Raw genomic sequence first — 25,361 nt, 5'->3', positions numbered from 1 at the left:
ACGGTGCTTTATAACTTCTTTAGCAAAGGAAAGGTTCTTCAATGCTTCCTTTCTTCTCTCCTTTAGCATCAGAACGTGTTTGTTTGAGTATGTGTGTGTTTGTGTGTTTTTTGTGGTAATGGTCATTCCATTAATTTGTTGATGTCTGTCATCAGACCGGTCAGCTACTCTCTAAATGGCTAAAAGCATGCCATCACACTTTCGCAATTATTACCCAAAATGCAACAGGGTGTGCAGTCCTCAACGGGTCTTCAGATGTTCAGGTAGGGGTCGGATTCCCGAACACCCTTCCCCCCCAAAAACGTACTCACACATGCCCACACACTTATTCCTTTGTTGTTGCAGGTGATGTTTAACTGTGGGGAGGAGGGGATGTGTGTCTGGGGGGGGGGGGGCTCAGGAATGTCTTTTGTCTGTAGAGCCCTGAGGGGGAGGACTGGGGCTCCAACTGCAGATGAAGAATCACTTAATCCATTTATATGTAAAATCTGCTTATAGTTAGAACATGTAAAAAAGAAAACGGCAAATAAAAGGGAGTCACAGCTGTAATATAAAAATGTAAATTTATTCAGAATTGTTCAACAATGTAACTTATCTTATTTAAACTCTGCGGCCGGAAGTCTATGTATACAAGTTATACATAACGCAGAATCCATTCATGTGAAAAGATATATTCACAGTACTAGAATTGTATGTCTTTATTTGCTATTTCTTTCGTTTTTATTCTCTTATTTTATCAGCAGCTATGTTTATATTGTATTGTTCTTGAGCGCTGCAACGTGCTTTCTACGTCTCACGGAGTTTTATTTTGAAAGTCCCCCCGGACGCTTCGTCTCGCGCTGTCGGTACCGGCGCATATAAACAGGCGGAGTCGCAAGAGGTCTCAGATGGTCTGGACCTCCTAGAGAGTTTCTCAACTAAAGTGCGCTTTGGTTTAGAGTTTCAGAGGAGGAGGCCTGAAGAGTTTTAAGGGAGGACTAAAGAGTTTCAGAGGACTAACGTTAAACGTTGCACGGCTGGAAGGTTCCGGTCGGTTTCAAGTCTTGTCGGAGCTTCTGCCGTTCCTCTTGTTCGGATCAGACCGAGGATCAGAAGCATGTTGGAGCTTCAGCTCTCGGTGCTGCTCGGTGAGTTAAACTACTAAAACCAAGACCTACTGAACGAATTTATATATCCATATTTAAATGATTCAAAATGTAAATGTAATGTAAAACTGTACTTAAAAGCTGAAATTAAATAATTGTCAAATGAATCGATGATGGTAATAAACGTTTCGCTCGAAGTGATGAAGTTGAGAAGAAACTTTTATATAATTCATTTTGAATTTTAAAATCATTTAGTTAAATTATTGAGTTTTCAATCAGATGACGAGTTCATTGATTAAATGTTTCATCGGAGATCTGATCAAAGATCAGTTTCTTATCTTGACTCTTCTCTTAGTTGACGATCAATGAGAAACTGTAGCTAGTAGAATACAATGTAACACCGATCCAAGATCCCCCCCCCCCCCCCCCTCACTCCACCCATCCCCATCCCCCATTGCGGTGTAGACTACATGTCTCACTTGGTTATTAATAAGGAAAGCCACTGATTTAAGGCATCTGTTCAAACTCTTCTCCTTCGAAAAGTCTGCAATAAAGAGATATTTTTTATTTCATCATTAAGTCATCATTTTGTGATATAAAGATAGCTCCTGTAAAACAGATTGTTTTCATTTACAGTCAGACTGTGTGACAGACTCAAAACTAATTCAAGGCTCTAATGAAGCAAAGTCTGAAGCTGCTCTCGTCTGCAACAAGGACAAGTTAAACTAACAAAAGATCAGACATCCTTCTAACCAAAGACCCAGAGCCGCACATATACAGAGCCACAGAGCAGAAATACAGAGATACAGAGCCACAGAGCAGAAATACAGAGATACAGAGCAGAAATACAGAAATACAGAGCCACAGAGCAGAAATACAGAGATACAGAGCAGAAATACAGAAATACAGAGCCACAGAGCAGAAATACAGAGATACAGAGCAGAAATACAGAGATACAGAGCCACAGAGCAGAAATACAGAGATACAGAGCCACAGAGCAGAAATACAGAGATACAGAGCCACAGAGCAGAAATACAGAGATACAGAGCAGAAATACAGAGATACAGAGCAGAAATACAGAGATACAGAGATACAGAGCAGAAATACAGAGATACAGAGCCACAGAGCAGAAATACAGAGATACAGAGCAGAAATACAGAGATACAGAGCAGAAATACAGAGATACAGAGATACAGAGCAGAAATACAGAGATACAGAGCAGAAATACAGAGATACAGAGCAGAAATACAGAGATACAGAGCCACAGAGCAGAGATACAGAGCCACAGAGCAGAGATACAGAGATACAGAGCAGAAATACAGAGATACTGAGCCACAGAGCCACAGAGCCTGAGTCACGGAGATACAAGATGCTGAGCTACAGGTTAGAGGAGAGAAACTGCACAGGAATAGAAAGACACAAACGTCCTTTCATCCCTAAAATAACCGAAAATAATACATCTCAGGATAACCCTCAAATTGTTTTTTTCTGTCCGAATATATTTACATTCCTGTAGTAGGTTACGATGTATTTAAAATCCTAAAACTGCTTTAATGGTGGATCATTGAAAATTCTGCATGATATGTATATGACATAATTATAATATTTGGTCCATAATTTAAAGAAAATGACCTTTTTACCGTCTCAGGCTAAACAACTAATCTGTTAATCAGCGTGATGTTTCGCCTGATCCAGACAATGAGCATTGCCGTAAAGACTTTCGCGGCCGCCTCCTCTCTCAGTTCTGCAGGTGCTTACCTACGCTCAGGATGGGGGGGGCATGGGGGGAGGGGCACAGGATGATGTCAGCCTCCCGGAGTTCACTGACGTGTGCACAGAGGGAAGCTGTTACCCAGCAACAGGAGACCTTCTGATTGGCCGAGCCCACCAACTGTCATCCACCTCCACCTGTGGACTGAACCACCCAGAACCGTTCTGCATCGTTAGCCACCTGCAGGTAAACCGCACCTCAACAACACAACATGCAGGTAAACAACACCTAAACAACACAACATGCCGGTAAACAACACCTAAACAAGAGGGTGGGAGAACCACTTCAGTACTGTGAAGATTCTCCTGAGATACAACAGAACCAAACCAGCACAATTTGCTCTCACAAAGCCTAACACACAAACACACACAGGCGCACATACACACACACACACACAGATGCCAACACTTTTTTTCTCTTCCATAACTCTGATAGGCTGGTCACTTTGTTTGGGTAAGTGTGTGTGTGTGTGTTGCAGTCTGCACTGTTTCCTGTGTACATGGCCTCCCTATAAGGAAGTTCTGAGCTCTGACAGATGTTTGTCCAGATGTTTCTGTGGAGAACAAACAGACTGGAGGCCAGAGGGAACTGAGTAAAGCTGTGGATCAGATCTTAATTCTGTGTGTTTAGAGTCTCCTGACCACACAACCCTGATAACCCCAACTAGTGCTGCGAGGAGCAGCTTTCTACCCACAGCACTGAGATCAGTCTGGGACTTTATGATGGCGCTACACAAAGTTTGACTTTATTAATAATAATATATTATACTATATATTATCCATCCATCGTCAAACCGCTTATCCTGCACACAGGGTCGCGGGGGGGCTGGAGTCCATCCCAGCCAACTTCACACTCACATTCACACACCTACGGGAAACTTAAGAGTTACCAATCAACCTGATCCCCAGAGCATGTCTTTGGACTGTGGGAGGAAGCCGGAGAACCCGGAGAGAACCCACGCAGACACGGGGAGAACATGTAGACTACACACAGAAAGGCCACTGGGCGGAATCCAACCCAGGACCTTCTTGCTGTGAGGCGACAGTGCTGACCGTGCCGCCCCACTGTTTATTATATAATATATTGTAATATAATAACTTTAAAAAAAGAAGACTGACAATGTTTAACTAATAAGAGAATAAATTACTAAAGTCAATTATTTTACGAATATAACATTTCAAACAGGAAATTAACATCAGCAGTTTGTTAAATGAAAGCAGTTTTCTCTCCAGTGAGGAGTCTGAGGATTGCACCTCTTTACCCTTTAAAGCCCCCCCCCTCCCCTCCCCCCATCTGTCCGTCCCACATCTACATAGTGACATGATCCGTCTCTACCTGTCTGTCACACATTAATAAGTTGACATTTCTCTGTCTCTGCCTATGTCTCTCCCTGCTTGTCTCCATGGACCAGGAGGAGAAGAAGTGTTTCCTGTGTGACTCCTCCACGCCGTACGACGAGCTCAGCAGTCCGACCAGAGGTCATCGCATCGAGAACGTTGTCACCACGTTTGCTCCCAACAGACTGAAGACCTGGTGGCAGTCTGAGAACGGTGAGAAGGGTCAGAGGTCAACATCAGTCAGGCGGGGTTGCAACCGGGTCGACGTTGGTCACATTAACTTTATGGAGTGTTTATGTTTACTTGTATTGATCTGCTGGTCGGAACACTTTCCTAAATAGATAAGGAGGATGTGTTTTATGATGGTATCATTAGCTTGATCAATACAATTTGAGTACTACTGCTCTGCTTGTCATGATCCTATTGGGCTCAAAGGAATGCTCATGTCTATGATGAGTGTGGGTAGCAAACTAAAGGTCGTTATTGATCAGTGTACTGTATACTGTTTATGTAAAGTGACTGAGCATTTGGAAAAGCGCTATATATAAACTAAATTTATTATTATTATTATTACTCATGTTCTGTTATACCTGGGCAATAGATGATTGACTATCTATTGGTGTAACGGTCTGCAGGTCTGGAGAACGTCACTCTACAGCTGGACCTGGAGGCAGAGTTCCACTTCACACATCTCATTATGACCTTCAAGGTACACTTTATGCAGATCCACACAGCAGAGCATAATTATGCTTTTAAGTGATAGTACTTTTCGACCCAAAAAGATAGTTGTTCAATGTCTTCAGTGGTTTTTTGAAGATGTCATCGTGTTCACCGGGGTTTAATATGAGATCATAAGGTGGGACATTTATAGGACTATGCATGTTATGATGTCATACGAACCCGCTGCCCTCAACCCAGTTAGACAGAGGATGGATAAACCAGCTACTCCTAGTTAGGGACGTGGCTTTGCTCTAAGACTGTGTCAGTTTGTCCAGATGAGGTAAGCTACGATGCTGCAATAGCTCATTTAGTTATTTATAACGTTTATAAAGTTGTATGACAGCCGTGGAGAATTTTTGCTCCTTCACCAGTAGTTTGATTGGCAGGTGGTCCATCCAATTACCTGCTGCACATGTTTTGGAATAATCCCGCCCTATTCCAACACAGCGTTGGTTTGGTATGACAAGTCATCTGGAGGAGGGTTAGATCCGTAGTAATGAAGCTGACCTCAGGTCTGATAGTAAACTGGCTCACTGTTGATTCTCAGGTGGATTCAGTAGCCTTTTCTAACATTGGCAATCTTTTTTTTTTGTTCCAGACGTTTCGACCTGCCGCCATGTTGATCGAGCGCTCTGCAGACTTCGGGAAGAAATGGCAGCTTTATCGTTACTTTGCCTACGACTGTGAGAGCGCCTTCCCATCTGTGTCACAGGGACCAATGCAGAAGGTGGATGATGTCATCTGTGACTCTCGTTACTCTGACATTGAGCCATCCACTGAAGGAGAGGTACTGCAGTATTCTACGGATGTATTCACTAAGAGCTAATCTGGTAATGTAATGGTAAAATATAATGATGATAATGTTTTATTAGATTAATGTCTAAAGCTAACCATGACTTTAATTGTGAGGAATTGTCTCGGCAGAAGAATCTCAGAACACCTTTCCTCTTTGATCCCATTTGTCTATGCAAGGGTGTAGCTTTGGTCTCGGCATTGGTCGGGACCTACCAGCCGCCCCCCCAGATAATAAAAAAAACAACAGCAAATATTATGTTGAACAGGAAAACATTATTAACATTTGTGTAACTTGGCACTGATTTAAACATAATAATGGTGATGAAACCTTATTCTAAACACAAAACTATATTCTGCACCAAATGAATAATAATAATGGATACTACAATCAATTGATAAAAAACGTTCTGCTAAAATACCAATATACACTAACCGTATATTATATATCCAAAATATAGTTCTGCAGCACTTAATAAGCTATAAAAAAAAGTGCTTTCCTCCTTTATGCATAGCTATTTGTCTTTTGATTCCTTGCACCAAACAAATACCTCCGTCTATCATTCAGAGATGAACTATTGGCCTACATCTTTAAGCTCAATCTTGTCCTGAGAAATCTTGATGCACATGGCATACAGACATTGTTCAGCCGCTGCTGGGACATGGTTGACCTCAACCATCTTAACACACTGAAGCTCAGCTTCAGCTGAGACATCAAGATTCTGATCAGCTTCTCCACTTTGCCAAAGAGGCCCCTTACCTCTCTTGGCATCACCCTAAGAACTACAGCTTCCTAGTGGTGCTGACTGGACATGGATTGGATCATCAGTACTGGATTTCTGAGCAATGAAATAATGTATTAATTAATTATATAATTAAACATTTCCGGAATTCAACGTTTTTAATAAAGTGTGAACATTTGGTCATTCCAGGTTATTTTCAGAGTTCTGGACCCAGTGTTTAGGATAGAAGATCCCTACAGCCCCCGAATCCAGAGTAAGTCCCCCTACAACAGACCATGTGATGTATTAAGAATATCGATACGGTATTATCCATTGTTGACGTGTCATTGATCTTTGGTTCAGACATGTTGAAGATCACCAACCTGCGGGTGAAGTTCACCAGACTGCACACACTCGGCGATAACTTGCTGGACTCTCGTATGGAGATTAAAGAAAAGTATTATTATGCCATCTTTGACATGGTGGTCCGAGGAAACTGCTTCTGCTACGGACACGCCGCTGAGTGCGCCCCAGTCCAAGGAGCCGGCCAGACCAGTGAGGGCATGGTGAGTCATGAATTGGGCAGGGTGAGCTCTGAAGGAGGAAAGGTGAGTCCTATAGGCAGCAGGGGGAGTCTTATAGGGGGCATTGTGAGCTCTGAAGGGCAAACGTGGGTCCTGTAGGGGAGTCCTATTGGGGACAGGGTGAGTTCTGAATGTTTCCTATAGGCCCAGGATGTTCACACTTTTTTGGCTCGCAAGATAGTTTTCAATCGACCAATTCATGGCAGGGATAGGGTGAGCTCTGAAGGATAAAGTTGAGTCCTATTGAGGGTAAGGGGACTCTTATTGGGGGTAGGGTGAGTTCTGAAGGGGAAAGGGTGAGTCTGGGTGTACAACCACAACACAGGTTATTGGTCACTGCATGATTCACATGACCAGATGTGACTTTGTCTTCAGGTTCATGGTCACTGCATGTGTAACCACAACACCAAAGGTCTGAACTGTGAGAAGTGTCTGGACTTCTACCACGACCTCCCGTGGAGACCAGCCGAGGGGCGCAACACCAATGCCTGCAAAAGTGAGTTTGTTCTGGTCCATACAGGTTTCTGCTGACCTCTGTTTCTGGTCCATACATGTTTCTGCCAACCTCTGTTTATGGTCTATATACAGGTTCCTGCTGACCTCTGTTTATGGTCTATATACAGGTTTCTACCGACCTCTGCTTATGGTCTATATACAGGTTTCTACCAACCTCTGCTTATGGTCTATATACAGGTGTCTACCAACCTCTGCTTATGGTCTATATACAGGTTTCTGCCAACCTCTGCTTATGGTCTATATACAGGTTTCTGCCAACCTCTGCTTATGGTCTATATACAGGTTTCTGCCAACCTCTGCTTATGGTCTATATACAGGTTTCTGCCAACCTCTGCTTATGGTCTATATACAGGTTTCTGCCGACCTCTGCTTATGGTCCATATACAGGTTTCTGCCGACCTCTGCTTATGGTCCATATACAGGTTTCTGCCGACCTCTGCTTATGGTCCATATACAGGTTTCTGCCGACCTCTGCTTATGGTCCATATACAGGTTTCTGCCGACCTCTGCTTATGGTCTATATACAGGTTTCTGCCGACCTCTGCTTATGGTCCATATACAGGTTTCTGCCGACCTCTGCTTATGGTCCATATACAGGTTTCTGCCGACCTCTGCTTATGGTCCATATACAGGTTTCTGCCGACCTCTGCTTATGGTCTATATACAGGTTTCTACCAACCTCTGCTTATGGTCTATATACAGGTTTCTACCAACCTCTGCCTATGGTGGTAGTTAAGTTAAAGGTCTTGCTCAGGGACACTTCGACACAGGACATCTAGCAGCCGGGATTCGAAGCACCAACCTTGCGATTACTGGCGCACCCTCTCTAGTCCACGTCACCCCCTAACTTGACTACAGCTCTGTCTACAGATAACTCATGAATGTCATGTTTTCTTCTTCTGTGCTTGCAGAGTGTAACTGTAACCACCACACGTCCTCATGTCACTTTGACATGGCCGTGTTCGTGGCTTCAGGAAACAGGAGCGGAGGAGTCTGTGACGACTGCCAGCACAACACGGCCGGACACAACTGTGAGCGGTGTAAACCGTTTTACTTTCAACATCCAGAGAGGGACGCCAGGGACCCCAACATCTGCCAACGTGAGTCTAGACGTTCTGAGGGTAGTGTTTACTACCAACATCTAGAGAGGTTGATCCAAAATTCGACCAACTTTAGCCCAGGAAAACCCATCATTTTATACCTCAGTTAGGTTCTATCTGTTGAAACCTGTAACTGTTACTGTGTGTTTTGTCCCTCTTGTGCTCCTGTAACTGTGGTATTTTGTCCCTCCTGTGCTCACGTAGCCTGTAACTGTGACTCTGTGGGCTCACTCAACGGCGGTCTATGTGATGGGGTGACGGATGTTCGAGTCGGTTTGATCGCTGGTCAGTGCCGCTGTAAAGTCAACGTGGAAGGGGAGCGCTGCGAGCGCTGCAAACAGGCTCACTACGGGATGGGCCCCGAGCCGGAAGGGTGCAAGGGTACGACACCTGAGACACCTGAGACACACACCTGAGACACACAAGACACACACCTGACATACATGAGAAACACCTGCACTCAGATACACAAACACAGCACCTGGATGTAAAACAGAGTTCCAGACACAGAGGATAAGATGGTATTTTTTTTGCATAATTGTTGTGTGTATGTATATCTATTTACACATGTGTGTACTTCTGTATTTTAGCGTGTACCTGCAGTCCGCTGGGGACACTTGCTGGAGGAAATCCCTGCGACAGTGAAACAGGAAGTTGTTTCTGTAAACGTCTGGCAATGGGCCGAGACTGTGACCAGTGTGTGGTGAGAAAATACACATACTGGTCACACATTACCAAGAAGTCAATCAAATGATGTTGGGAAGCTGACTGTAAAATGATAAGACGGGAAACAGACTGTGTGTGTGTGTTTTCAGGCTGAACACTGGGGTCTCAGTAACGACATGGACGGCTGTAGACCTTGTGACTGTGACTTTGGAGGAGCCATCAACAACCAGTAAGTTCATATCCAAACTGCTACCAGTTTCTATGGAAGCACAAACAAACTGCATCGGAGCAGATCTACGAATTTATCTATGTTTTATTGTACAACAAAAAATATTTGTAATATCAAAAATTCTAAAATGTCAACACATTGATTCACAAGGGTCAATGTCATGACAGCATCTTGTCACGCTGGTGCATTTTATTTTTTTATTTGTAACTTTTTTATTTTTGTCCGAGGGTGGACTGCACGGTGGTTTGGTGGTGTGTCGTCCTGGGGGTGTGGTTTGGTGGGGTGGGGGTGTTGTTGGTGATGTGGCTGTTTTGATGTGTTGGTGGTGGGTTGGAGTGGTTTTGATATCAGTGGTGCGGTGCTGTTTGATTCATTTAAAGTGATTAACAGTTTTAGAGGTTCACATTGTGGAACTGAGCTGTTTAAATCTCCAACTTTCCATTACTCTGTAACAGTTCTGGATCATTTTCTCCTGCTTCACTTTTTTTATTCGTTCTCTTCAGTTTCCTTTCTGTTTACAATGTTTCTCTCTTCTTCTTCTTCACTTGTGGTGCTGCAGGTGTGATCAGGTGAGCGGTCAGTGTGTCTGCAGGGATCATATGTTCGGGAGACGCTGCGATCAGGTGGAGTCTGGCTTCTACTTTATTGCTCTGGATCACTACACCTACGAAGCAGAGGACGCAAAGTTTGGACCTGTGAGTAATCTTTTAACTAAGTCTAACCCTGCCACATAGGGAATGCATCCAATGAGTGTCCAGTTTAGAGTCTGGTAAAGAAAGGGGATATAGGTGACTTTGAACATGGCACGGTTGTTGGTGTCTGAGTACGTCATCTACTGGGATTTTCACACAGAACCATCTCTAGGGTTTACAGAAACTGGTCCCAAAATATCCAGGGAGTGGCAGTTGTTTGTTGATGTCAGAGGAGAACGGGCAGACTGGTTCCGGATGATAGAAACGCAACTCAAAAAAACACTTGTTACAACCAAAGTATGCAGAATAACATCTCTGAACGCACACAACACGTGGAATTAGAAGACCACTCCTGTCCGCTAACAACAGGAAACCGAGACAATTCACACATGTTCACCAAAATGGGATAATAGAAGATTGTAAAAACGTTGCCTAGTCTGAACACTCCGTTGTAGAGTGAACAAAATAAAGGCGTGGATCCATCCTGCCTTGTATCAACGGTTCAGGCTGCTGGTGGTGGTGTGATGGTGGGGGGGGTATTTTGGGCCCCTTAGGACCAATTGAGCATGTTTTAAATGGTGCAGCCTACCTGAGTATTGTTGCTGTCCACCCTTTTATGACCACAGTGTAGCATCTTCTGATGGCTGCTTCCAGCAGGCTCAGGAATCAGGAAACAGGCTGATGCACCATGTCACAAAGCTCATATCATCTTAAACTGGTTTCTTGAACATGACAATGAGTTCACTGTACTCTAATGGCCTCTAAGTCACCACATCTCAATCCAATAGAGCACCCTTGGGTTGTGGTGAAACAGGAGATCCGCATCATAAATGTGTAGCCGACAAATCTGCATCAATTGCGTGATGCTGTCACGTCAATATGGACCAAAATCTCTCAGGAATGTTTGTCTGCCACGAAGAATTAAGGCAGTTCTGGAGGCAAAAAGGTCCGACCTTGTACTAGGAAGGTGGACCTAATAATCTGTCAATGATTCAAATGGTAATGCTGAAGTTTCAGCACCACGTGTGATTCATGTCTTCACCTTGTCTCTCTAGGGAGTAACAGTGGTCCCAAGACCCCACCCTCTGGATCGCAATCCCACCTGGACAGGTATCGGCCTGGTTAATGTTCCAGAAGGGGCCTTCCTGGAGTTCTCTGTGGACAACATCCCCCACTCCATGGAGTACAACATCCTCATCCGCTACGAGCCCCAGGTAGCGTACTACAGTATCCCCCACCGAGAACCAATAATGATCAATAAAGGACCATATCTATAACTATCCAACTTATGCGGGTAACCGGAGGCCGGATCTTGGATAGAAAGACGTTGATAGTCAGATCAGACGTGCCAATAATACAAACATAATCACCAGACTAATTGAATAGTAAAGCCTTTTAAAAGTACATGTCTTCTACACAAGGACAGGTCAGTTTCAACTTTCTATTTAGTTTAGTATGTAATAGAAAGAGCGTATAAAAAAAAAAGATGTGACGTGTTTGTTGGTCCTGAAGCTGCCTGACCAATGGGAGGAAGTTCTGATGACCGTGATGAGACCTGGACCAATCAGAGCAGACAGTCGCTGTGTTAACACCGTGCCTGACGACGACCATCAGATGATCTCACTCCACCCCGGCTCACGGTAACACTCTGCTAACACTTCTATTAAACGTATCTTACATATTGTAAAACCGGGTTACACAATCGAATTTCAGCAAGGTCCAATTAGGCAATCCGGTCCAGAACATCAAATATATGGATAACTTGTTTTGTCAATTAATGCCATACTTAGTAGCCCCACAGTTGTATTAATGTCTGTTTCAATTGGAAAATTGTATGTATACATTTTATAACGAGCATGTCTGGAAGTAGTTTTGGCTCTTTTAGTGAAAAGACAATCTCTGGATCAAGCAATGTTTTGTATGAGTCGATAGTTGAACCATTAACATCCCGGTTCTGTTTCCTGTCTCCTCAGATATGCGTCTCTTGCCAGGCCCGTTTGCTTTGAGTCTGGTCTGAACTACACGATCCGCCTCAGTCTGCCTCTGTACTCGGCCCTCAGTGATGTGCAGTCTCCTTACACGCTCATCGACTCGGTGAGGGACGTCCAGTCATCCATCAGTCGGATCCACAGTGACGCTTTCCGATGTTCTGTTGGGTCCAAACACAATGTCGAGTTCCTTTCAGTGCTACAATAAGATTCTTCAAATTTGTGCGGCCCTTAAATTGCCAACTTATCAAGGGTTTCCCCGAAAACGTGCTTGCGCCCTATTTTCTACCTGCTTTGCCTGGGTTTCCTCAATTGATTCACCTACCGTCTTTCTTTATACCTCAGTTTATCATTGGCTTTTATATTTATTATATAGATATATATATATATATATATTTATTGGGGATTTATTGGTTCAGTCTTTAGAGTTATTATGGAAATGTAGAAGGAACTCCACATGAATGCTTTCACTCATCGCTTTCTTCATCCTCAGATTGTGTTGATGCCGCACTGCAAGAACCTGGAGATCTTCTCAACCTCAGAAGGAGGAGACTCCAGTGGGAACAGTGCTTGGGAAACCTTCCAGCGGTACCGATGTCTGGAGAACAGCCAGAGCGTCACCAGGTCTCCGATGACCGACATCTGCAGGAACTTCATCTTCAGCATCTCCGCCATGTTGCACCAGGGAGCAAGAGGTAGGCTTGTACACGGTCAGGGTCTGAATAAAAGTAGGCTGGCCAACCTGCTGACAACTGGCCGGCGAGTTAGCGCGTTAGCTGTTGTGGCTGCTAGTGTTGCCACCAGCGGATAGACAAACTTTGCCATAAATCGTTTTCTGATCTAACTTAAAACCCCTCCAAAGACAACCAGCTGCTCTCTTGGGCACACGTTGTGTTGTGCATCTCTGGTCTCTCTTGTGCATCGCTCTTTTCTGTGTTTTCATCCTCTTGTAGTAGCGGGCGAGCTGAACCCAGCATGACGATGTACACAGTAATTTCATCAATGTACAATTATTAGTGTTACAAATTGTTTATGTGTCACAAGCTGTTGTGGTGTTTCACCCTGTTGAAGAGCGATTGTTGTGTTTTTTTTTATTGTTGTTATAAAGTGATAACCGTGACTCCATCTGAAAACACGTAGGACAAGTAGCTCCGACCGCTGCGCCCTCTGCGACGAGGTGTAAAATAAATTCTGCCAGTCTGTGAACGATGGCATGAAGCGTTGAAGCGCTTTGAGTGGTCTGAAGACTAGAGAAGCGCTATACAAGTGGTCCATTTACCATTTGCTCAAAGGGTCTCATCATCGTCTCTCAGACGAGATCCGTACAGACTGCTTTGTTGTCTTGTGCTGTTGAAGCTGGTTGTTGTCTAACATATCTGTTGTGTTTGAATACATTTCCCAGAATGCCACTGTGATCCTCAGGGCTCCCTTAGCACCGTGTGTGATCCCAGCGGGGGTCAGTGTGAGTGCCGCTCCAATGTGGTCGGCAGGAACTGTGACCGATGTGCTCCGGGAACCTTCGAGTTCGGACCCAATGGCTGCAGAGGTCAGAGCCCCGATCACATGATTTATTGATGATAATCATTAATATACGATGTATGAATATATAGTGAACATGTGCTTTGAGAGACTTTCAGAAAAATATTTCAATTGTTGTCATTGTGTGACTGTAGACGGTTTCAGTGTTTGTGGCAAGTGACTTGTATGAGGACCAAGCAAAAATTCAGGGAAATAATAAGAATATAAATGATATATTGTGCTTGGTCCCCTGATGATACCTCCCATAATTTCAGTTTCTTGCAGCCATTGAACATCTAGTATATGCTGACTGTATGCTCTCCTTTCTTTGCAGCATGTTCCTGTCACCCTCAGGGTTCACAGAGTTTGTTTTGCAGTGAGCTGACTGGAAAGTGTGTCTGTGTTTTTGGAGCGTATGGCCGGCAGTGTGATCGTTGCCTGCCCGGTCATTGGGGCTTTCCCAACTGCCGACCCTGCACTTGCAACGGACACACCGACGACTGCGACCCCGACACTGGCCGCTGCATCGACTGCCGGGATCACAGCACTGGACACGCCTGTGAAAGGTGAGTTGTGGAAGTCTGTGGACTAGTTACAGGGTTCTGCGGACTAGTTGCTGACGTATGGGGACTAGTTACAGGGTTCTGCGGACTAGTTGCTGACGTATGGGGACGAGTTACAGGGTTCTGCGGACTAGTTGCTGACGTATGGGGACGAGTTATAGGGTTCTGCGGACTAGTTGCTGACGTATGGGGACGAGTTATAGGGTTCTGCGGACTAGTTGCTGACGTATGGGGACGAGTTATAGGGTTCTGCGGACTAGTTGCTGACGTATGGGGACGAGTTATAGGGTTCTGCGGACTAGTTGCTGACGTATGGGGACGAGTTATAGGGTTCTGCGGACTAGTTGCTGACGTATGGGGACGAGTTATAGGGTTCTGCGGACTAGTTGCTGACGTATGGGGACGAGTTATAGGGTTCTGCGGACTAGTTGCTGACGTATGGGGACGAGTTATAGGGTTCTGCGGACTAGTTGCTGACGTATGGGGACGAGTTACAGGGTTCTGCGGACTAGTTGCTGACGTATGGGGACGAGTTATAGGGTTCTGCGGACTAGTTGCTGACGTATGGGGACGAGTTATAGGGTTCTGCGGACTAGTTGCTGACGTATGGGGACGAGTTATAGGGTTCTGCGGACTAGTTGCTGACGTATGGGGACGAGTTATAGGGTTCTGCGGACTAGTTGCTGACGTATGGGGACGAGTTATAGGGTTCTGCGGACTAGTTGCTGACGTATGGGGACGAGTTATAGGGTTCTGCGGACTAGTTGCTGACGTATGGGGACGAGTTACAGGGTTCTGCGGACTAGTTGCTGACGTATGGGGACGAGTTATAGGGTTCTGCGGACTAGTTGCTGACGTATGGGGACGAGTTATAGGGTTCTGCGGACTAGTTGCTGACGTATGGGGACGAGTTATAGGGTTCTGCGGACTAGTTGCTGACGTATGGGGACGAGTTATAGGGTTCTGCGGACTAGTTGCTGACGTATGGGGACGAGTTATAGGGTTCTGCGGACTAGTTGCTGACGTATGGGGACGAGTTATAGGGTTCTGCGGACTAGTTGCTGACGTATGGGGACGAGTTATAGGGTTCTGCGGACTAGTTGCTGACGTATGGGGACGAGTTATAGGGTTCTGCGGACTAGTTGCTGACGTATGGGGACGAGTTATAGGGTTCTGCGGACTAGTTGCTGACGTATGGGGACGAGTTATAGGGTTCTGCGGACTAGTTGCTGACGTATGGGGACGAGTTATAGGGTTCTGCGGACTAGTTGCTGACGTATGGGGACGAGTTATAGGGTTCTGCGGACTAGTTGCTGACGTATGGGGACGAGTTACAGGGTTCTGCGGACTAGTTGCTGACGTATGGGGACGAGTTATAGGGTTCTGCGGACTAGTTGCTGACGTATGGGGACGAGTTATAGGGTTCTGCGGACTAGTTGCTGACGTATGGGGACGAGTTATAGGGTTCTGCGGACTAGTTGCTGACGTATGGGGACGAGTTATAGGGTTCTGCGGACTAGTTGCTGACGTATGGGGACGAGTTATAGGGTTCTGCGGACTAGTTGCTGACGTATGGGGACGAGTTATAGGGTTCTGCGGACTAGTTGCTGACGTATGGGGACGAGTTACAGGGTTCTGCGGACTAGTTGCTGACGTATGGGGACGAGTTATAGGGTTCTGCGGACTAGTTGCTGACGTATGGGGACGAGTTATAGGGTTCTGCGGACTAGTTGCTGACGTATGGGGACGAGTTATAGGGTTCTGCGGACTAGTTGCTGACGTATGGGGACGAGTTATAGGGTTCTGCGGACTAGTTGCTGACGTATGGGGACGAGTTATAGGGTTCTGCGGACTAGTTGCTGACGTATGGGGACGAGTTATAGGGTTCTGCGGACTAGTTGCTGACGTATGGGGACGAGTTATAGGGTTCTGCGGACTAGTTGCTGACGTATGGGGACGAGTTATAGGGTTCTGCGGACTAGTTGCGGGTGCCTGGGGACCATTGCAGTGTTTTGGGACTAGTTGCAGGGCTGCACAAGTCTGTTGTATCCAGATTCCTGAAGACTCCACTTAATGAGGTCTCATCATTGGTGTGCTTCACCTGATGCTTTTTAATCCATATCTCACCCTCATCCTTCTTAAATCCTTTATGTTTTTAATGTATACATTTTAATATGATAGTCTGAATACACGTGCCATCCTTTTTGTTTTTTAATGCTGGTCTTCCCGTTAAATTCCAATTTTCTTTCTCTATTTTGTGTAGCCAGAAATCACAAATTTGGGCTTCACAGCCGATGAATAGGTCTTAAACCAGCTGAATGCAGTTCCTTTCAATACCAATCAAATGTTCTAGTTTGCTTTGTAGAAAGTCACACAACTAATTTGAGGAGATCGATCTGTAGTTAGCCAACACCTCTGGAGCAAGAGTAGGTTCCTTAAGAGGTTTAATTACAGCTACCTTGAAGGACTGTAGTACATGTCCTGTCAATAGTGAAGTGCAACAGTGCTGCAGAGAACCCTTTTTCTCTATTAATGATGAGTAATAAGGACAGACTCAAGTTTTCACACAGTCCACTGATATCTTGAGACACGGTACTGAACTTAAAGCAGAAGGAATTACCTCTTTAAATATGGCTACAGCCGTATCCGATAAGCATTGACTGTAGAAAGCCTTGCCAAGAGGAAAGTCCAGTAGTCAAGACAAACACTCAGCGGTGTGACGATGGGACGGAACCAAACCCTCATGCAGTCAGCGGTCCGTCAATATGCAGATTAGGATTGGCCGTTACTCACTTCTGCTTCTGTTCAGGTGTCTGGATGGTTACTACGGTGACCCCCTGTTGGGATCAGGTGACCACTGTCGCCCATGTATGTGTCCTGATGGCCCCGGCAGCTTGCGGCAGTTTGCAGGAAGTTGCTACGTTGGTGACGACACCCAACAGGCCGTCTGCGTCTGCAACAACGGATACAGAGGTCAAATCTAATCTGTTTTGTTATTAACACTGAGTTAAAACTTTAACACCGAGGTAATATGCTATTAACACTCAAGTAAAACTTGATGAACACTGAGATGTATACAGAAATAAAAACCTTTTACATTTAAATAAGTACGGGTTATTTGGAGATGCATTTGAAACACATCAACACGTTGTATTCAACCAATGATCAGTTTGATTCGTTGATGAAACCATCTTTTTATTAAATCAGAAACAGAATGAAGAAGCACCGGATGTGACAATAAATGATGATAAAACAGATGTAAAGCTGCTACGCAGAGTATTATTTTTAGTGAGGTTTAGACTGTTTTGTCGGTTATTGAACTTTTTATGAAGTAACAAAAGCAGTTTGTCAATTAGACTGAAGAAATCTGATGCAACGTAACAGCTTCAGAACAGGGGACCTGTCGTCTCTGGTAAACTAAGTGTAAGCTCTGAGAGCCGCTGGTCGGTTGAAGTTAAAGGATGTAAGTAGTGGATGTGTCCGTGTAGAAAGTGAAGCAAATAGTTGTTCTTTGAACAACTCACTTTAAGCAGATGGATATAGAAATGAAAACTTAACCTGCAATCTGTATAAACTCCTCTCTGCAGGTTCTCGCTGTGACGAATGCTCACCTGGTTACTATGGAAACCCTGGAGACATGGGGGGGCAGTGTCAGCCCTGTCAGTGCAACAGCAACATCGACATGTTGGACCCGGAGTCCTGCGACAGCCGAACCGGCGAGTGTCTGCGCTGCCTTTACCACAGCGAGGGATACGCCTGCCAGAGCTGCAAACACGGTTACTATGGCAACGCCCTGCTGCAGGACTGCCGGAGTGAGTTCACGAGTTTGCGGGACTAAGTCTCCACAAAATACCTTCTTCATAATTCTTTTCTCATAACGGAGCCGTAAAGTGTTGATTTGAAATGAATCGTTGAATCATCAAACTTCGAGTGGCTCCCGAATCTTGACTGAGTAAATACCAACGATCCTCCACAGAATGTGTCTGTAACCAGCTGGGCAGCGACTCCTCCACGTGTCCGTCTTCCGGGGACTGTCACTGTGACCGCAGCAGCGGGCAGTGCCACTGCCTCCCCAACGTAGTCGGCCAGCACTGCGACCTCTGTGCGCCCGACACCTGGAACATGGCGAGCGGCAGCGGCTGTGAGGCCTGCGCCTGTGACCCCAAACACTCGTACGGGACGTCCTGCAACGAGGTGAGGGGCGAGTCATGATGTGAAGCCAGTTCCTCCACTGAGTCGTGTTGACAGGGGGCGTTTGTTCTGTCCACAGATCAGCGGTCAGTGTTCCTGTCAACCCGGCTTTGGAGGAAGAACATGCAGCGAGTGTCGAGAGCTGTTCTGGGGAGAGCCAGAGGTCAAGTGTCATGGTACGTTCACCACACTCCGCTTCCAGTGGGGAAACAAGGGTATTCTTTTTTTTTCCCTGTTTGACGATCGTTGATCCGCCACCCCACTGCATCATGGGTACATTCCAAACCCCCGCATCCTCTGCTGTGACTTCTATTAAGTCCAGATGTTCTCCGAGGCCTGACTGTCCTGTCGCCATGGAGACAAGATCAGAAATATATCGGATTCCACGAATATTCCTAAAATCCACAAAGAGGCTTTGTTAATGTGAAGCAGAGCTGAAAGTGGAACTGGTTAGGGGGTGGAAGGTTACATATCTAGCACTACAGTCTGTCTGTATCTCGGTCTCTCTCTCTCTCTCTTCCTGTTTTTGTCCCCCTCTGTGTGACTCTCTGTCTGTTGATGGTCTGTTTCATGTTCACAGTGAAGTCATTGTCTGTATCAGTATTGTTGTTCCGAACCGTGCCGTACCACCTTTTGGGTACCCTTCCGTTGGGGTACCTGGCACAGTTGTTTGGTACTAAAGGGTGGAGCTAGACTCACTGCAGAGCGTTGATTGGTTGAAAGAGTGTCGTCATTTGCCGCAAGGGGAAAGACAACACACATATTTTTCCGCTGTGTTTTTCCTTGCAGCATGTAGCCTTTGCTGAAACAAAGACTGTTGTCTCCTTGTGACAAACAGCCACATATCGAGAAGCAAGAACAGGATCGGCTGTATGTCCTCCATTGTTGTTTGCGGTTAGCTTTCAGTTAACTTTCCGTCATATACCACGCCTACCAAGTGACGTTATCGCTACTTTCTGGAAAACACCACGCCTATCAAGTAAGGGTACTGTTGGCGGTGGAAGCCCTCGCCAAATCATGGTTAACAGACCCGACCCGTACCGTACCGCTCGGTGGAACGCGCCATTAGTGATCATGTGATTGGCTAGTCTAGTAGACAGTAATTGGCTGGTGTAGTAGACGGTGATCATGTGAGCTATAGGAGGCTGTGAGATCACCGGCTTGGTAAACCGTGATGCTCACAGTGCGCTGTGACATCACTGGTGGGTGTGGTGTCAGGTGTGAACCTCTAACCCTCTGTGTTTCTGTCCCAGCTTGTGACTGTGATCCTCGGGGAATTTCACAGCAGCAGTGTAACAAAGCCAGCGGCCACTGCGTCTGTGTGGAGGGGGTCTCTGGCCCACGATGCGACGTCTGCAGCCGCGGCTTCTCTGGAACCTTCCCCAACTGCCAGCGGTGCCACCAGTGCTTCACCGAGTGGGATGACGTTATCGGTCAGTTGACCAATCAGACACACCGCCTCGTCAACAAGGTCAACGCCATGAAGGCCAGCGGTGTCAGCGGACCGTACAAGAAGTCCATCGACAGCATGGAGAGGAGCGTCGCTGACATCTGGGTCGTCCTGAACCAGAACCCAGCCTCTCAACCTCTGAGCGAGACCCAAGAGCTGCTGCAACAGGCCAGGTAAGATTATATGTCATTTGAATACTAGACATATAGCAACAGGCCAGGTATACAGGGGATATAGAAATTCTACACCACATGTTAAATGCCAGGTTTTTGTGGTGAAAAAAAGACACACAAATCATGTCCAGACCTTTTCCACCTTTTTTAATGTTATGTTTAATGTTGTGATAAATAACATAATAATTTGCCTGCTTGCATGAATATGCCCCCCACCCCTTGTTGAAGCACCTTTTGATTTAAATACAGCACTCTTCATCTCTTGAGTATTTCAAACATGTTTGTTTCCCTTAGTGACCTAATGGGGACCCTGAGCCAGATGTTGAACCACACTGAGCGGACTCTGGTCCAGGTGGAGGACCAGGACTCTGTTGTTGAAACGAAACTGGACTCTGTGATGTCTGATGCACAGAAACTGGAGCGAACTGTTAAAGAGCTGATGGATCAGGTTGAGTTCATCAAGAACTCCGACATCCGAGGTGAGACGGGTTAAAGGTCACTGGTCAGTTTTTTTTGGCATGTCACCAAAATGTTTTTAAAAAAAAATGTCTTTGGTTTATCTCCTGCCCTGATAAAACATTGGAACCTTTTATATCTTCAACTGGACCAGAGTTCACATAGAAAGATTTACTCAGTCGACTCACTCGCTGATTCTGGAGCTCTCAACCATGCATCTTCAATATAGACCAGAGTTTAACTTCCTTTAACTCGTCACCTGGCTGATGAATATGGCAATGTAACATCCGTGCTGATTGGTGACCGGTCCATCATCGTGAGGTCACCCCTGTGAAGTCCCCTGGGGGTTTAGTGTTTGGGGTGTGTGTGTTCTTGTTTCCTGTGGATCTCTCTTCTTAGTTGTACTCCCTGTCTGTCTCTAGGTGCGACCGATAGCATCACTAGGTACTTCCGTCAGTCTCTGGCGGCTGAAGTTGGAGCGAATGCCTCCACCATCGATCCCGGCAGCCCCGTAGAAACCTCCATCGCTCTACGGCAACTCACAGAGGCCAAACTGAACCAAACCAGAGAGGAGTTCCTGAGGAAACACACTGAGCATGCTCGGAGACTGGACGACCTAGCAGGAGAGCTGCAGACTCTGGACCTAGCGGAGATCAGCCACAAGGTAGGAGATGATGGTGTTTAATCATTCCCCCTTTTGAACTTTGTCTCTTCGTTGTGACCTTCACTTTATTAGAGACCGACTTGATAAAGGATAGTTCGTAATGGTAGAGATTCACAGTCTGTCTCAATGAATAGTTCCCTCTGATTAAGAGATGCGCTCGAAGTCATCGCATCCCCACTTTCTTCTATTTTTATATATACAGATCCCCTTTATTCATGACACACACTTTAAATCGTTTAGAGTTTCTACTGACTCCTCCTAAAGGAGATTAACAAACTCTCACAATAACCTCCGCCGCACGTCATTTCCACGCCAATCATGAATACAGATTGCGGGTTTTACACACATACAATATATTAAGCGTCTATGAAAGTATTAATGTCAATCTGCAGTTTAATGACAATTTTATTTTATCATTACTAGATTTGACTATTTCAATAAACACATGTTTACTCTCACAGACCTGCGGGAGCCCATCATCGGGTCAGGACTCGTGCATGTCCTCTCCCTGTGGCGGTCTGGGCTGTGTGGACTCTGAGGGTCAGACCAGGTGTGGAGGCGAAGGGTGTGATGGCGTAATAACTGTGGCCAGCAACATCTTGAAGAATACCCAAGACTCTGAGCAGGAGATCATCAGCGCCCTGCAGGAAGTGGAGAAGCTCTCCCAGATGGTGAGACTGGCGGGTCCTGGTCTGATCTAGATCGAGTTCAGGTGGACCGGATGTCCTCACCCGTGTGTCGTCCTCAGGTATCAGAGGCCAAAGTCAAAGCGGACGAGGCGAAGCTGAGCGCGCAGGAGGTCCTGATGAAGTCCAACAGGACCAAACAGAAAGTCCTGCAGAGCAACGAGGAGCTGAGAGTCCTCATCAGACAGATCCGGGACTTCCTCACACGTACGTCGCTCACTTCCTCTTCGTGTGACCTTGAGCGGTCCTCCGTTTACAGAAAGACAGTAACAGACAATATTAGAGAGACAATGATAATGTGGGACAAAAATCTCAAGACCGTAAAGAAAATCAACGATAATCAGACAATGATAAAATGTAAGAAGGCAAATAATAATAAAATATAGTAAGATAATAATAGAACAATGATCATAAAGACCATAAAAGGACAATAAGAAAATGTTTAATTATTCTATATGCTATAAACCTCTGTAGCTGATCCAGTTCCTCCCTTATTTTTAGAGGTTTGCATGTGGTTCCACATTATTAAAAAGAGTTCCTTCAGTGACTACTTTTAAAGAGCCATCAACTTTTCTTTTCAAACATCCTGTATTTAGGACCACTAGCTGGTCTGAGCACGGGGGACCAGTCCATCTGATGGTCTGAATAATCTACCAGATGGGAACAAGTTCATGAACCTTCCGCTGTTGACTGTGTTCATATATACATGTGGTGTTTCAGAGGACGGCGCTGACCTGGAGAGCATCGAGCTTGTGGCCAATGAGGTGCTGGCCATGCAGATGCCGACCACACCGGCCCAGCTGCAGAATCTGACAGAGGACATCCGTCAGAAGGTGGGAGAGCTGGGACACGTAGAGGACATCCTGCAGCAGAGCGCCGCCGACATACAGCGAGCCGAGAACCTGCTGGACCAGGCCCGCTTAGCCAGGTGAGTCTAACCGCTCCTACCGGGTCAACCAGGACTGCCTGCCAGTTCATTACGTTAGAACGGGGCCCCTCTCACAGCCTGAAGATGATGGTGAGAATCATTATGAGGAGGGTGATGATGATGATGATGATGATGATGATGGGATGTAACCCATCCTGTGCTTGTCAGTGAGGAGGCAGCAGATGTAAAGGACTCTGCAGAGAAAGTGAAGCAAGCTCTGGAAGAAGCTCAGAAGGCTCAAACCACCGCCAGCAGCGCCATCGAGCAGGCCGCTGCCGACATCCAGAACACCAACCAGCTGCTTTCCTCTGTGAGTAGTGTTTACAATGTTTACTAAATGTTGACATGGAAGAAGTTGAAGGTGACTGTCAATCTCCGTATGGAGGTATGTGCAAACCTGGTCAAGAACTACAGGGAACGTATGATGTCTATAATTGCAAACGCAGATTTCTGAAATAGGAGTTTGAATATGTCCGTGTGTGTGTGTGTGTGTGTGTGTGTGTGTGTGTGTGTGTGTGTGTGTGTGTGTGTGTGTGTGTGTGTGTAAATATGTGTATGGCCAGATCAATGTGTATCTATTCTTCATAATCAGAAATTCAATCAATTGAAGCAGTGAAACATCCAGAAGTTTCTTAAGTGCCAAATAAACTTTATGAACAGCAACGCATCAAGCGGCTATCTCGATGTTCTCCGCAGAGCCAGCGCAGTACAAAAATGTACCACTCAAAAAGGCGCAAGGCTTTCATACACGGACGCTGCCTTTCTGTGCTGCGTTTAGGTGGAGTTGGAGACGTCACATGCAGAGTTGAAGCTGACTAACTCCACCCAGAGGCTGCAGAGGCTGGAGAAAGACGTGTCCCTGCTGCGAGACAAAAGTCTGAACATCTCTCTGAGCACTGAACGCACCAATCAGGATGCAGCGAGCATCAGTAAGGTCGCAGAGGAGGTGAAGGTGGTGAGTTCACCAGTCAAACACTTAATACACAAGGCAGGTCGCTCTGTGAAGAACACTTAAACATTTGTCAATGTCTTCTAGTTTATGTTGATAAGGAGCTTAAAGTGTGTGTGTGTGTGTGTGTGTGTGTGTGTGTGTGTGTGTGTGTGTGTGTGTGTTAGGACCTGGACTCGGAGCTGAAGGAGAAGTATGCCAAAGTGGAGCAGATGATTGGTCAGAAGGCAGGGGACGTGGTTAATGCAAAGAAGAGGGCGGAGTCATTGCAACAGGAAGCCAAAGAGCTGCTGCTGAAGGCTAGCGACAAGCTGCAGCTGCTCAAAGGTGACTTCTTACAGACATCATAGCGACATCATGACTCCTGTCTCCTACCTAACAAAAGAAAGACTGGAGGCAAACATGGCTCATCAGTAGAGGTTTAAAGTAAAGCCATAATATCACATATATCTGAGATGATTAACTCTGATTTCAGCAACAATCATGGTGTGCTTTCTTAATCTCTGCATGAACATAACATTTACTCCTTTAGTTTTGATGAATTATTTGTATAGCGGCAAGCGAGTTAGCAAGCTGCGTTGCTAATTTGATAATACATTCATGGCAATGTTAGAACTGTGTCCAACAGATCCACCCAACTTTAGTATTAGCATCTTGTTTTCTTTTTATACAGACCTGGAGAAGTCTTACGAGGACAATCAGCGGACTTTAGAGGTAAAGGCGGAAAAGCTGGTGAAGCTAGAGGCGGCCGTGAAGGAGCTGCTTCAGGAGATCAGCAGCAAGGTCACCATCTACTCCACCTGTCTCTTCTAGGGCCAATGGAGTGTTAGAGTTATGGATTCCTTTGTCCAATAAGAAGTGACCTCTTAAGTAACAACCAAAGAAGAGAGACCAAAAATTAAAGACGTTCATTGCGAAACCAAATGATGGTATTTGAAACCAAAGATATTTTAATGATACCACTCTGACAAAGATATTCAATGTTTAACTTGTAGAATGTTTGGTCAGCTGCATTGGGTAGCTTTATATTATGAATCATCAGTTGATTTATGTTCGTGATTTAGAGCTTCGGTAAAGTCTTGTATGTTGTACTACTAGAATCTCATTGGAATACAATCTAAGTAATTAACATTCACATAGTTATGAAACAGTGAATGTTAACCATGTTACCATACTTTTTCATTTTGTATTTCCTGTTTCTTTCTACGTTGACAAAACTTTGAACCTAATAAACACTAAAATCACAGTAAGTGCATTCTCATTTTTCATCTTTAGTGCCCGCCAGAGGCAGTGTTTTACACTGGATATCTTCTGTCTCACGCCGGGGCAGGTTGATCATTTTATAGCAACAAACTCACTCGGCTTTAATTTCAATTAAATTCATTTTATATATTATATTTTTGTATAGCCCCAAATTGCAAATTCCACAGCCACCATCACCACATATAACCACCATCCACAGAAACCTGGGGGACTTCAGGAAAGAAGCAAAGCCGGTGATGTTGGTTTATGAAGAAAGTAATGTGATTAATATTTATAATAATAATAATGATGGCAGCAGCAGCTGTTAGCTATGGCAGG

General features: G+C 45.4%; 1 protein-coding gene across 1 annotated transcript; it reads left to right on the top strand.

Annotated features, from left to right (window-relative positions):
* Positions 1-838: 838 nt before the first annotated feature.
* On the top strand, positions 839-25,030 carry lamb1a (laminin, beta 1a). The gene is made up of 33 exons (XM_040163221.2): positions 839-1,127; positions 2,828-3,042; positions 4,268-4,406; positions 4,829-4,902; positions 5,512-5,700; positions 6,638-6,701; positions 6,791-6,993; positions 7,387-7,507; positions 8,439-8,627; positions 8,832-9,008; positions 9,218-9,330; positions 9,443-9,522; positions 10,082-10,217; positions 11,270-11,428; positions 11,727-11,854; positions 12,188-12,308; positions 12,696-12,897; positions 13,605-13,748; positions 14,055-14,286; positions 17,093-17,256; positions 17,871-18,095; positions 18,260-18,477; positions 18,554-18,650; positions 19,728-20,097; positions 20,392-20,576; positions 20,976-21,217; positions 21,679-21,888; positions 21,966-22,110; positions 22,624-22,831; positions 23,000-23,141; positions 23,610-23,786; positions 23,948-24,107; positions 24,454-25,030. Exons 1-33 carry the CDS (start codon positions 1,097-1,099, stop codon positions 24,591-24,593), a joined length of 5,400 nt encoding a protein of 1,799 aa, XP_040019155.2. The 5' UTR covers positions 839-1,096; the 3' UTR covers positions 24,594-25,030.
* Positions 25,031-25,361: the final 331 nt, after the last annotated feature.

This window comes from Gasterosteus aculeatus, chromosome X (genome assembly GCF_964276395.1).
Source record: "Gasterosteus aculeatus chromosome X, fGasAcu3.hap1.1, whole genome shotgun sequence".
NCBI lineage: Eukaryota > Metazoa > Chordata > Actinopteri > Perciformes > Gasterosteidae > Gasterosteus > Gasterosteus aculeatus.
Note: the sequence above shows the minus strand (reverse complement) of the source record. Positions and strands in the feature narration are given on the sequence as shown.

What these genes read in the sequence shown, in the direction of transcription:
- lamb1a (XM_040163221.2), top strand. Translation starts at nt 1,097, where the DNA reads ATGTTGGAGCTTCAGCTCTCGGTGCTGCTCG. An exon ending in GGAGGAGCCATCAACAACCA is followed by an intron (nt 9,523 to 10,081) that starts GTAAGTTCATAT and finishes GTGGTGCTGCAG; the next exon opens with GTGTGATCAGGTGAGCGGTC. An exon ending in TCACTCCACCCCGGCTCACG is followed by an intron (nt 11,855 to 12,187) that starts GTAACACTCTGC and finishes CTGTCTCCTCAG; the next exon opens with ATATGCGTCTCTTGCCAGGC.